At 44.5% G+C, this 14,724-nt stretch overlaps 1 protein-coding gene across 1 annotated transcript in view; it reads left to right on the forward strand.

Moving 5' to 3' along the window:
• Positions 1 to 14,724, forward strand: part of Spata16 (spermatogenesis associated 16) — a 236,033-nt gene that overhangs the window by 178,285 nt on the left and 43,024 nt on the right. The window contains exons 6-7 of the mRNA XM_052731771.1: positions 11,974 to 12,120; positions 13,488 to 13,600. Coding sequence (XP_052587731.1) covers positions 11,974 to 12,120; positions 13,488 to 13,600 — 260 coding nt within the window. The remainder of the gene's footprint in view (positions 1 to 11,973; positions 12,121 to 13,487; positions 13,601 to 14,724) is intronic.

Genomic DNA, 14,724 nt, shown 5'->3' on the forward strand with positions numbered 1-14,724 from the left:
TGGATCCTATGATGTAGGGGTCAGTCTGGTCCACATAGTGAGTTTCAGCCTAGCTGAGGCTACATGATGAGACCTGTCTCAAAAAAATTTTTTTAATATTTTTATTTATTTATTTGTGTGTGTGTGTGTGTGTGTGTGTGTGTGTGTGTGTGTGTGTGTGTATGCTTGCATGCAGGTACCCAGAAGAGGATTCATATACATTGAAACTGGAGGTACAAGCAGTTGTGAGCTATCTAATATGTGTGCTGAGAACCAAGCTCTGGTCCTCTGCAAGAGAAGCAAGTGCTCCTAACTGCTCAGCCACTCCAGCCCCAGGGCTCACTTCAGAGTAGGAGAGAGACTGAGAAAGTTTTTCAAATGTTTTGTTTTTGTTTTGTTTCTAACATAGTATTTTTGATTATTCAGGAATTTCATATAAAGTACCCCAATAATACTCACCCCCCAGTCCTCCCAGGTCCACCCCTCAGCCTTGTGACCCCCCCAAAAAAGTCCAATTTGTGTTGACCCTATACTCACTGGAGCATGGTCACACTCCCAGTGGCCAACCCCTTAAAGAAAACTGAGTCCTTCCCCACCTGTACCCTACCAGAACCCATCAGTTGTGGAGAGCTATACTTCAGTATCCTTACCATAATTTTTATGAGTTCTTTTCAATGGCTTCCTGTTGAGGCTGTTTCTTCTTTTTTGTGGGGGAAGAGGAGTATGGGGTAGTCGGTAGAGGTTGTCACAGGAACCTTCTGTGTCTCTCACTCTCAACTGGGAGTCTGCTGTCATCGATACCACTGCAGGAGAAGCTTCCTTGTCCTTTACAGTCAGTGAGAACATGGATCATGAACTTCCACATGGTTGCTGGCAAGAGCGCAGACCACAGAAGTCCACATGGCCATTGGCATTAGCTCACGTCACAGACTTCAGCATGGTCTCTGGTGACAGTACAGATCTCTGCCACAGCATGAGCCTCAGTTACCAGTATGACCCTCAGCGGCAGCACAGGCCGTGAACACCAGTAGGTCCCAATGTCAACCCTGCCCATGGACATCAGCATGGTTTCAGATGGCAGCACAGACCATAGACATCCACGTGACCTTCAGTGGTAACATGGACATGGCCTTCTGCAGGAGCACAGCCCACAGGCATCGGCATGGCTTCAGGAGGCAGTACAGAGCTTGAACATTGACCGTGTTGCCATCATTTTTGTCTTTTAAAGAAAAAGGAAGAGGAGGGGGTAGGAAGGAGGGAAGGGAGGGAGGGAGGGAGGGAGGGAGGGAGGAACAACAAAGGAGAGGGAGAGAGGGAAGGAGAGAGGGAGGAAGGGAGGGAGGGAGGGAGGGAGGGAGGGAGGGAGGGAGGGAGGGGTACTCAAGCAATGGCCAGCCATACCAACCCTTACACAGCGCAGTTGGCATGCTGCTGATGCACCCACAGTGTTCTAGTGAACAGTAAAGGGAGTAGCTGTGTCTTTAACTCTCGCATTGCCTGAGACCTACTTCAAGTGGATTTCAGTAACTTCAGTGTAATGAGTCCCAAAGACCCAATACAGCTGACTAAAGAAAATGTTGCAACCAACAAGGATTCTAAGCAAAATAGAAATGAAATGTATATAAAATTCCTGTGGGGTTACTTATCTTTCTAAATTTTATACAGGCTATGAAAGGAAACTTAAATACACCAAATTGGTCTCAGAGAAGTAGACCAACAGCCTGAAGTGAAAATGAGGATTCTTGGGAATGGAAGCCAATTTTTCCCTCTTGCATGTGTAACTCTGTAATTATAATGGCCCAAGGGAAAATACAATTTATTATGCAACAATCCATTATTCATATTGCTGGCTCACACATCAAATGCAAAACTCAAAGCACACTGTCTTAAGTTTTAAGTGGTGGGGTCTTTGCTTGTTTGGGGTTTGGGGAGATCGGTTCTCACTGTATAACCCAGCCCTGCCTCAAATGTGCAATCTCACAGCGTAGCCTCCAGAGTGTGGGGCTCCAGGCAGGCACACTCAGCTCATTGGTGTCTTGAAACGTAGAAAACTTTGTATTATTTATGAGGGAAGGCAATGAGGACAACTTAGCTGAAAAGTTGCTGCCTTTTGCTACTTTCTTGCTGATGTGAGTTTGTGGAAAAGTTCCAAGACAGAGGATTGGCATTAAAAAGAGTACAAGATAAAACTCAGAAATGACTAAGAAAGAGGTAATGACGGAGTGTCGGCATTCAGAAGCACAGCAGGAGCTAAACTCTGAAACTGATCAGTAAAGAGAAGTCACATAAAACTCACACAGTCCCATCCCTCGCTGAACAATTGGGACCTTTAGAAATGAGATTTTGCTCTAACTCAAAATGTCAGAACATTTTGTTACGGACAAAGGGCAGGGAGATGACAGACTCCAGAAAGTAGGAGGTGGGACTAGAAAAAGGGATGATGGGATGCAGGTAGATCTGCATGTCCCTCGAGGGGACTTTAGATCCCTCTGACTTTTGTTTCTATTATTAGTGCTTTTAAACAGTGGGATGGCTCAGCAGGTAAAGGTACTTGCCACCAAGAAAACTAATGCCTCCAAGTTGCACTGTGTGTGTGTGTGTGTGTGTGTGTGTGTGTGTGTGTGTGTGCGCGCGCGCACGCACACACGCGCACACACACAGCATGCGTGTACATAAATAGATAAATAAATGTAATTTTTTTAAAGAAAAAAATTCTTTGAAAGGTTCATTCATGGCCTGTCAGCCATAGTTATGATTAGGTGTCCAACTGATGATAATGGTACTTATAGTTCATACTTTACTGCCGGAGAGTTCAAATTTCATTTTACAGATGTTCAACTTTATAACAAACACAGCTCTCCCTGACATATAGATGAGTCTGTTAGGCCACAGTCGATATTTCATGTTTCTGCTGATGCTTTTCTGTGCTGCTGGGATTTCTTATAGCACAGTCTTCTGTGACCATACACCCATAATGTTTGAAAATTCTCTAAAGGACCGGCAGTGTCCCGTGTTCAGCCTGAGTGGGGTTTGAATGAGAACTGTCCCACAGGCTCACGGGTCTGAGCACCTGGTCCCCAGGACGTGGTGCTGTTTGGGGAGGTTGTGAGACCCTGAAGAGATGGAATGTTGCAGGAGGAAGTGTGTCACTGGAGCAGGCTCTGCCATCCCACAGCCTTGTTCTCCCCAGCCTTTTCCATCACATGGCTTCCTGACTGCCAGGCTGGAGTCACGTTTCTGCTGCCAGGATTTCCCTTCATGATGGACTGTCTCCTTCTAGAACTGTAAGCCGAAATAAACCCATTGTCAGGGTATTCTGTCACAGCAACAGAAAAGTAATTAATACAGTCTAACTGTGAAGCTAGCAGTCCAGTCAGAGGTGCTATGCTCATCCCAGCATCTTAGCGCTGAGTAGCCCTTTGTGAGATAAACCATGACCCATTTGAGCTTGAGTTAAAATCAGTATGACTCTTCCCTACAGTTAGTGACAGAACATAAGCCATATCTCAGAAGCAGCAGACGTTTGTTCTCATTTGCATCATTCAAAATTTGGAACTTGAAAAGAAATGTGTTTCTAGATTCAGTGGAAGAATTGATTGAGCCCCCGCCAGTTCCCTTGTGGTAAGAATATGACCTGAAAATGTGAGCTTAAGTGGCATGAAAATCTGTTGGTGAGTTAAGAGGTGTCCTTGGGAAGTAACAGTGGCTGGAATAAAGCGAGTTTGAAAGGGAAAACTGACAGAGTCAGGAAAGCCTTCCAGACAAGGTGAGGTGAGTTAGACCCAAATGAGGAAAGGAGAAATGAGAGAATGATTGTGTGCTCTTGGGGACACAAGCAGAAGTCCAGAAGCAGGATAGACACAAGCTGGTGCAATGCAGAGAAATCTGCCGAAGTGATGGCAGAGTTATACCAAAATAAAAACATAAAACCAAGAAAGACATTATGGAATGTTACATGCTGGTGTGGTGCTTGCCTGCAGTTGGTGGAGACTGGGGCTTGCTATGCAGCCCTTAAACTTGCACTCCACCTACACCTGTCTCCAGAGTATGGGCGGCTCCAGGCAAGCACCACCATACCCAGCTTATCTATGTCTTTTGGAGTAGAAACCTTTTCATCATTTATGAGAGGGCAATGATGGTAACTTACCTGGGAGTCTTGATTACCTGGGAAAGAACCACTGAAGCTCCTGAGGGAAAAAAGGACAGTGACAGGGGTGGTGGGCGGAGCTGCATCAACATGCAACCAATGGTACTGCTAGTGATGATGCTTTCTGGGAGACCATCTCTGTGACGGAGATTTTGTGTGATGAAAAATCTGAGCAAGAGGATGACTGTAAGGCATGGAAGGAGGCTGAGGTGGCATATAACCAGCACTATTAGTATTTGAGATGCCGTAAGTTTCAAAGAGTCAAGGAAATGCCAGTCAACAATGGCCTTGAAGTTTGAGTCAGAGAAAAACAAATAGTTGCACACTAGTTATCCTCATAACTTGGGCAAGCGTCGGGGCAAGGGAAACTGTGAAGAGAAAGAAGTCAGCTCTGGGAACAAATGTAGTTGGTTGTTTTACTCTTTTTACTCTTTGGGGGCCTGCCCCCCAGCTCCCAAATAAATCACACAGAGGCTTATTCTTACCTATGAATGGCCAGCCTTAACTTAGCTCATCTCTACCCAGCTTTTCTTAAATTATGCTGCCTACCTTTTGCCTCTGGGCTTTTATGTTTCTCTATCCTATATACCTTCCTTTATTTCTTACTCTGTGGCTGGCTGTGTAGCTGGGCGGCTGGCCCTTGACGTCCTCCTCTCTTTCTCCTTTCTCTTGCCCTTACTCATCCTAGATCTATCCTCCTATTTATCCTCTCTGCCTGCCAGCCCCACCTATCCTTTCTCCTGGCTCACTATTGGCTGTTCAGCTCTTTATTAGACCAATCAGATGTTTTAGACAGGCAAACTAACACAGCTTCACAGAGTTAAACAAACATAACATAAAAGAATGCAATACATCTTTACATCATTAAACAAATGTTCCACAGCATAAACAAATGTAACACATCTTCAACTAATATTCCACAACAAACAAAATTGCTCCATTAGAGGTGAATTTTGTAATGATGAGTAGACAGCAATGTCCCAGCAGGCACTGGGCAATATGTGTTAAAATTTGGTGAAATTTTTAAGATGAGACTGGAATACTCACCATCTGTGTTTTAGTTAGAGTGGATAGGAAAGTCCACAAGACTAGAGAAGTCCCCCCAAGGGTGTGCATATGACGAGCATGTCACTGAGCCAAACACAGGAAGCTGTGGGCATCACTGGAGAGACTCGGCATTTGTGCTTTAGGCTCCTAATTCGGTTTCTACTCTGTGATAAGCACCAGGACCAAAAGCAGCCTAAGGAAGAAAGAGGCTGATGTGGCTGACAGTGACCATCCATCATCAAGGGAAACTGAGACAGGAACTCAAGGCTGGAAGTGGAAGAAGCAGAGATCATAAGGGAACACTGCTTTCTAGCTTGAGCTCCATGACCTACTCAGCCTGCTTTCTTCCACAGCTCAGGACCACCTGGCTAGGGGTGGCACCGCCCACAATGCACCAGGCCCTCCCATATCAGTAATCAGTCAAGAAAATGACCTGAAGATTGTTTACAGGCCAATCTGATGGAGGCGTTTTCTCAGTTGAGGTTCCCTCTTCTCAGATGACTCTCTAGCTTATGCCAAGTCAAGAAAAAACTAACCACACACTTGGTTTCTTTTCCTGTCACTGTGTAAAATACCCTGAGAAAGCAATTTAAGAAGAAAGGGTGTATTCTAGCTCACAGCTCAAGGATACAGTCCATCCAGAACATGAAGTCAGGGTGGCAGGAGCTTGACGCAGCTGCTCACATGACATCCACAATCAGGAAGCAGAGGATGATGAAGGTATTTAGCTGCCTTTACCCACTTACACAGGCCAGGATCCCAGTCAGAAAAAGATGACCCCCACAGCAGGCAGGCCATCCCACCTCAAATAACACAAGAGAATCCTCCACAGACATACATAGAGGCCCACCTGTCCCCCAGGTGATTCTAGACTAACCAACACAGTGTATAAAAACAGGAGAGAGAGACAGACTGACAGACAAAAAACACCAGAAACATGATTTTAAAAAGGAACTAGCAGAAATGGAGAGATCAAGAGCTTCAGTAACCTCAACAGCTGATTGGACAATGCTAGTCTTCCCCCATACACTGTATTTCTGATTAACAAACAGCTATCTAAACCTCTTTTGCTAAGCATTAGCTATCTTTCATCTGGTAGGAGAAAAAAAATTGAAAAATATGATTTTTCAAGAAATGTAATCTTCATGGTCTCTCTTTGATAGTATTTTGTAAGAATCTACTTTCCTATAGTAAAAACTTACAGCTGTGCGGCAAGCCGAATTTTAATAATAAATTCTATTATAGACTTTTACATTTCTTCTCCAATGGTGATAAACTATAAAGGGATGGACGAAAAGGACCTATCTTCTCCCAGTCTTCCTGTCACAACAGGAGCCAAAGGAGCATTTCTTAAAATCAGTTCTACCAGAGGACAATATAACCTGGTTAACTTTCTTACCCACCAGAAGCACTAGACTTTCAGACACATGTTTAAGCACAAAGTTGAGGACAATTCCACTCAAATTAAGTTATATGAGCTTTGCATTTGGGAAGTATGTTGTTATGTAGGGTCATAGATTACCTGCCAAACTAGATGTTCACAGTCTGCAATTACTCTGCATGTAAATGGAAAAAAAAAAAAAAAAAAACCAAAAACAATCGTTTGCATTCCTTTCTAAAGTTAACATGTGCTAACGGTCTATCACATTCCAAACTTTACCTGGAAGCTAATAATTAATCAAATTCACATTGGAAGGGATATATCTAAGACCAAGAAGAGTCAAAATACACTTACATTTTGTTGGCTCTGGGGCTAAGATTAATTTTTCTAGTCTGTTTAATCACTTCCCATAGTAACACTGGTCTCCTCTTCATTCAACAAATATTCCAGGCAAGCCAACCCCTCCACAACTCCATTATCTGGGTCTGCTCTGTTTTACCAATGGCACAACCAAAACACCAAATGTCAAAGTATTCCACTTCCTCTGCACAAAATCCAGTTCCCAGCACTGTCACCAGAGCTGTCTGTGACTCTCTGCCATGAGCATTTCAGAGACTGATGTTTATTTGTACGTGCACCTGTTTGGGGATGGCAGACGTGCACTTGTGGGTAGAGGCCAGACAGTGACATCAGATGTCTTCCTAAATAACTCCGCACCTTAGGCTCTCACTGAACCCGCAGCTAACCGATTCGATTAGACGGCTGGCCGGCAGGACTAAAGGCATGTCTGTCTGCCCAGCACTGGAGCCACAGGCACATGCTAATGCACTTGGCTTGAATTCTGGTCCTCCTGCTTACGTGGCAAACACCTTACCTTACTGGTAAACTGAGCCATCTCCCCAGCCCTCCTTTGTAATCTCTTGAAGATCCAGTTTCATAATCTGTAAGGTTAGCCGAAAGACGTACCTTATCTGCCATGTGTGTTGAGCAAAAAGAGGATCTTAATAAAGTGTGTGACACAGAAATACCAGGTAAATGTCAGTCCTCATGAAGTTCCCAACCACCCAAGAAAGACTAAAACATGTACAGCATGTCTTTGTTCTGGGTTTGAGTTTTGTGATAGTTAGTTCATGGAAGAAACAGAGTATATTAAACTATTTAACACACATGTTAAATAGATTGCCGATAACTTAACTGCAGTTTTCACACACTCTAATCTGGAAAATGGGGACTCCACAGAGAGGCTCTGGGCAGCTGCCACGTGTGAAACATAGAAGAGGCCCCAGGGGTGGGAGAGTATGATCCACGTTCAAGTTTCCAAAGCTTCAGGCATCAGAACCCAGCATGATGGGGCATTCGTAATCCCAGTGGTACAGGAGCTCAGGCAGGGGGATCATGAGTTCCAAGTCAGTGTGGACCGTGTGGGAGGAGCCCCTGCCTAGATAAACAAACAAGCAGCTTCTCAGGCACCTTCTAGCTGAACATGAGCAAAAGGACCGGCACGGTTTTACAAATCCAACTAGGATGTTCCATGCCTATTGTTTTTCAAAGAAACGTTACCAGTGAAGAGTGAAGGCTAGAATTGGGCCATTTTATTCTATGTTAAAAACAAAATTATAATTCCAAGATATTAGAGACTGGTGCCATTTCTCTTTCCAACAGGACCCAGCACTGAGCTTCTGCGGCCTTGCGTTCATCCATCACTAATTGAGAAGTTTTTTTACAGTAGAGCAAAGGTTTGCTGCTCAAAGTAAAGATGGGTGGGGCAAATCTGGTCTTCAAGGCACAAAGGATGACCTTCCTTCCCCTAAAGTAGCACAGAACCACCCAATCCCTAACAGCGCGGTGGGCAGACCCTCTGTGGTGGGCAGGCTGTGGGCATCGGTCCTTGCTGCCACTTCCAGGAGGCTCTCATTGGGCAGGTAGCTCCGGGACAGGTCCTTCCACTTTCCTAATTCCTTGGTGGAAGTGCCGACATCAATCGTAAAGACAGTGCACAAAACACTTAAAGCTCTGCCAGGAAGAAAGTGGTCCCGAGCCAGTGGCAGCTCTTACAGATGCGAGGAACCGGGTTCGATTTTTAGAGCTGCGCTCCCGACACAAGTCCAATTACTACCGTCAGTGCCATGATCATTCCAGGTTTTTCCCCATGTAACTGTGTTTTAAGTTAGCATATGAAGTAATGTGTTTCATTGTGGTGTTTTCACATATACCTTCTTTTTTGTTTTTGGTTCCTATTTTATTTATCCCTCCCCATGTATTCTCTCCCATCCTCCCCTCTGCTCCCTCCCCCAAGTTTATACCTTGTTCTCATTTGTTTCCACTCTTACTCTACCCTCTCTTGTCCAGGTACCCAGCTTGCTAGACCCCTTCCTCCTCACTAACAGATCACCTTCTAATTTTATGTCAGATGTACTCCATCATCCTGTCTTCCCCCAACTTAAGATCTCTTCTTTACTTTCCATGGGCCTCTTTCTAGGCTTGTGATCTACACACACACACACACACACACACACACACACACATAAATCTTGGTTCTACATCTGGGAGAAAACATGAAGCATAACATTTTCATAGTATGGCTTACTTTACCTACCATAATGATTTCATTTTTCCTTATGGATGAATAAAATTTCATTGTGTATACATACCACATTTCCTTTATCAATTCACCTGTTGACAGACTTCCTAGTTGGTTCCATTTCTTAGCTATCATAAATAATGTAGCAGTAAACATGGATTTATGACTATCTTTGTGGTATGTTGATTTTAGAGTCCTTTGAGTATACACCCAAGAATGATATTGCTAGGTCACATGGTAGACCTGGTTTATTTTTTTGGTTTTTTTGTTTTGTTTTGGTTTTAGCTTTTTAGAAATCCCCATGCCGTTTCCGGAGTGATTGTGCCAGTTTATATCTTCCTGGCAGAGAATAAGGGCCCTCTTTTGTGCCATGTCCTCAACAGCATTTCTTGCTACTGTTTTCTTTTCTTTCTTTCTTTTTTTTGGGGGGTCGGTTTGTTTTTGTTTTTCAAGACAGGGTTTCTCTGTGCAGCCCTAACTGTCCTGGCACTCGCTTTATACACCAGGCTGGCCTGGAACTCACAGAGATCCTCCTGCCTCTGCCTCCTGAGTGCTGGGATTAAAGGCGTGGGGCACCACCGCCCCCGCTCGCTGCTGCTTTCTTTTTTCTTTCTTTCTTTTTTTTTTTTTTTTTTTTTTTGGTTTTTCGAGACAGGGTTTCTTGTGTAGCTTTGCGCCTTTCCTGGAACTCACTTGGTAGTCCAGGCTGGCCTCGAACTCACAGAGATCCGCCTGCCTCTGCCTCCCGAGTGCTGGGATTAAAGGCGTGCGCCACCACCGCCCGGCCCTCGCTGCTGCTTTCTTAGTGGTGGCCATTATGACTGGGTTAAGATAGAGTCTCAAAACAGTTTTTTTTTTTAAATTTTCATGATTCTTTGTGGATTTCATATCATGCATTCCAATCCCACATATCTCCCCATCCCCTCACATCTGCCCCCTACCCTTGCAACCCACCCCCAAAACAAAACCAAATTTTAAAAAAAGAAAGAAAAGAAGACAAAGAAACAAAACAATAGCAAAAGAAGGAGAAGACCCTTGTCGTGGAAGCTGTCCTGTGGCCTGCTGGGTCACACAGTTCACAGTTGGTTCCATTCATCTTCACTTGCCAGTGTCCATTGCCTCGAGGCCTCTGGCTTCTGCTACACCACCAATAACGGACTCTCACTGGGGCTCCTCTTGGATAGTCTGTTGTTCTCCTGTGTCATGGAGATCCTTCTGTTCATCCCCTTCACATGCTCCAACAGTTCATAGATGTGGTGGATGTTGGGGTGGGCCAACTCATCTTTCCCTCACCCCTGCCACCGCAGGGCAGTCAAGGGGAGTGGGGTCAGCTCTGTTGCTCTCACACCTTCAGGGCCGGCTCACCTGCATCCTCAACAATAGGGTCAGCTCTAGTGTGCTGCCCAGATGGGGTGCATGCCTGTGGCCAGGAGGGGGGTGCGAGTGGACAGCTCTCCCCTGAGGGGTGGGACTAGCTCCCTTGCTGCAATATCCAGGGGCGTAGGGGGAGGGGAGCAGGGCTAGTGAAAGGTGGGGCTGACTCAGCACCTCATGGTTCCAAAGAGTCCCTGTGCTAGCACAGGCCATGAACATCATCACAGACCCCAGCTGCAGCAGAACCATGGACCCAGTCATGGCCCTTGATAGCAGCTCGGGACCTGGACATCATCATGGCCCCAGTGGCAGCACAGGCCACCCAGATCAGTAGGGCACCTGTGGCAATATGGCCCTTGGGCACAAACATGAGCTCAGGTGGCTGTCCAGACCCTGGGCATCTGCAGAGCCCTCCGTGGTAACAGGAGCCATGGACACCACCCAAGATCCCAGTCGCTGCAGGGCCACAGACCCAGACATGGCCCAGGGCAGACCAGCCCTGGTCTGGATGACACCATGGCCCCAGGTGGCAGTACTGGCCACTCAAATTGACTTGGCCTGGAGGTGCTCATAACAGTCTTAATTTGAATTCCTCCAATGGCTATGGATGGTGCATATTTTCCCAAGTATTGTTGGCCTTGTGTATTCCTTCGTTTTTGAGAACAGTCTGGTGAAGGAACACTGGAGACTGGAGTTGGTGTTTAATTTTTGCAGCTCCTCACATATCCTACATATCAACCCTGTCTGATGCGGACTCAGGAAAGAGCTTTCCCATCCTGTGGGCTGGCTCTTCGCTCTGGCCATTGTTTTACTTGCTTTGCAGAAATCTTTTAATTTTGTGCCGACTCGTTTGTCGATTTGGAGGTTATGTCCTGTGCTACTGGAGTTCCTTGCAGGAAATCCTGGCCTGTGTTTAATCTGATGTGCTTTCCCTGTTCTCTTCTTGCGGTCTCAGAGTTCCGAGCCTACATTAAAATTTTGATGCATTTTGAACTGTGTTTTGTGTAGCATGAGAGATATAAATCAAATTTTGTTCTTGTACATGTAAATAGTCAGTTTTCCCAGCACTGTTTCTTTTAATTCTCACTCAGTTATTTTTCTTTTTCCTTTTATGTAACATTATTTACTTAGTCTTCAGCTAGGATACAAAATCAAGCACACAGAAAACAATAACCCTTCCTATGAGCTGGTACTGAATGTCTATGAATGGGGAAAGATGGCCGTGGAATCTGCTCATGGCTTATTACGGTGTTTTGTGTGTATTTATATCACTAAGAAAACTACAAATAATGGAGTACAATTTCACATATTAGCCACTTGTACTTTTGATGCGCATAATTTTACTTTGCGCCTTTAGTGTTTATATTTATCATTTTTCTAAATATAGTTCCTAAACTGGAGGGGGGGGCCTGAAAATGATAAAACTACAACCAGACCTCCTGCTGCTTTCTCTGCCATTTTCAGACACCCAAGGACTCCATGTACTGCCTCAGACAGCTGACTGGTCATCTTTTCCTCCTCAACAGTATCTGTTGACGCTTGGGTTCAAAAACAAAGAAGATGGGAAGTTTTTGGAAAAGGTGTCAAGCAGGAAGCTGCCCACTTTCACAGGTGATTGGAACCTGACTGTACTACATTTTGAAGTATCTCCACTTGAAAACTGGGACAAAGCTGGGACTGTGTCACAGTGCCAAGCTCAAAGCAGGGCCTGGATATCCAAAAATGTTTGGTTTCAACTCACCATTAATCTTTCTAATTTTCTTTGTGGGATGATCAATAATACACGGAATTCTTATTTCAGGAGAACTTCCCCCCAGGAACACACTGTACACAATCATGGAGCTTACCAACTGATTCCTAGCATTCCAGATACCACCACCACTACTGCCTGTCACAGCCACCAAGAACACAGGCTTTCAGGGACTCACAATTGAAGCACTTGCCCTGCAGGCATGAGAACCAAAGTTTCAATTCCCACAGAAATGCTGGGGGAGCTGAGTGTAGTGGTAGCCATGGAAGGCAGAGATGGGACCACCAGAGCAAGCTGACTACCTAAACTAGCCATATCAGCAAACTCTGGGTTTGATGGAGAGACCCTATCTCCATGAATAGGGTGGAAGAGCATGGAGAATGAGTCCTGCCACCAACCTGGGGCCTCCACATGTATGCATGCACACACACATACAAAAACGAATTTAAAAAAAATCACACACACATAGGAAAAAGAAATAGCAAATTATCTATTATCCTTAAATAGCAAATATGAACAGTTTGTCAACATGACTAGTACATGAAATCAAAAACAGCAATGTCAATTCCAGGCCACCTGGACTATCTGCTGGTGCATCAACATCTGCTCTACTCTTCCCTTATGCAATTAGTCAAGAGTTTAAATCTCCTGAAGAGCGCATAATTTGATGGTGTTAAATAATTCTGGTTAAAATTTTCAAGAAAATGTTTACACAGAATTGAAATCTTAGACGTACAGACTGAATTCACGGCCAGGTTGAGCCCGCTCCTTGGGCTGTAACCACATAATTAAGAACTGGAATTTTGCCTGGTGCAGTATCCCCCCGAGGCTTATCTCAGCCTCAAGCCACGTTCAAAGTCAATGGCATCTGCACACTCGAATAACACCTGAGTGGAGCAAGACAAGAATCAGACATGTTTATGACAACATTTTTTTCACAATCCAAGACAAACATATTCTGCTGAGATATGCGAATTGTCACAGGTTGTCTCTTAGATCTCTCAATCAAGAAAAGGAATAAATGTCAGTTTCTAAAGGGTGATGTCTCCTCTGCCTTCTCCTCATAGAGCTTTTATTGTTACACATATGGGCTGGGGATAGAACTAGTGATCATACTAAAGATTTCCTATCTGTTAATATTGAAATATCTGTTTATAGCTCACTAAAGAAAGCATTCTGAAATGGAATTCTGAAAAAAAATATAAAAATTTATTGTTCCAATTTCTAGAACATAAAACTCCCTTCTCTCTGCTGACCAGAGAAGACACGGTGAGGCTGATGGAGACGGTGGGGAAGCGAATCCTGCCAATCCTGGACTTTATCCGAAGCACACAACTGAACGTGGGTATACGATGAATCTTGGGTGAACATCCAAGATTTCTAAGAGTATGAAAGCTGAAAGAGCAAACAGTGTTTGAGTTTGGGGTCTTTGTTGTTGTTGTTTTCTTTTCTTTTGTTTTGTTTTTAAGAAAGAAGTACAGAAAATCCCATTCACAAAACCAAACTAAAGCTAGCTGGTGATTCCATTCCCACACATGTCCCAGGGCTACACTGTGGCCCTGAGTGTTTGTCAGATGAATGGTTTCTGGGAGAGCTCCCCTTCTCCACACCCTCCTGCCGTCTGATCCAAGGCTGCCGTGAACTTCCATCTCAAATCAATAACAGAGTGTTAGCAATCATAGTGCTTCCTCTTCGTTTCCTGAGCCATTGCAGGACTACCTCACTGTCTTCTCAGGAACTCAGAGCATGCGTCTGCACACCCGATCACACCCGATCACACCCGATCACACCCAATAACAGGATGCCACTCGAAACATTGCTGCTGAGCTATGTGTATGTGGCCTTCAGATAAATGATGTAATCCCTTTTCACAATCCAGGGAAAGTGTGCTTTTCCCCAATCCTGTGTCCTAATATGTCCTAAATGTGACCCGAATTCTTTGCTGCCCTTTTACAAACTGTATGTTATTGTACTGAAAAGGCATTCAGAGACCTTCTCATTAATACATTACAAAGGCTGCAGGTTTATCCTCATTTTAATGTTTTCCAAAAGGCCTTAAATTGGAAATCTTGAAGAATCTTCTTCTGTGGCTTTTGCATCACATCGTTGATTTGATGTTCGTAGGAGAACCAAGGGGGTCGTTATGAGCAGCTACTTAACATCTGTTCAGCAATTACTTGCTCACTAACATCACCCAGCATTTTAGGAAAGCTATAAAATATCCAATCTATTTGCATGATTTGTAATTGTATACGTTACAAATACAAAAGTACACTCAGTTAACTGATTTTCCCGCTGCCAACCCCCTTCTCTCCACAACTCTGTTCCACTCAGTTACTTCTGTCTATTTCTACTGGGGAGGAATCCATACTTTTCTTGCTTGGTTCAAGCTGTTGTGCCAAAATGCTGTAGGCCCTGTGGGTTCAACGCAGACATTTCTACAATCACATAGTAATTGTCCAAGA

Source organism: Peromyscus californicus, unplaced genomic scaffold (genome assembly GCF_007827085.1).
Source record: "Peromyscus californicus insignis strain IS unplaced genomic scaffold, ASM782708v3 Scaffold_9__1_contigs__length_137607984, whole genome shotgun sequence".
NCBI lineage: Eukaryota > Metazoa > Chordata > Mammalia > Rodentia > Cricetidae > Peromyscus > Peromyscus californicus.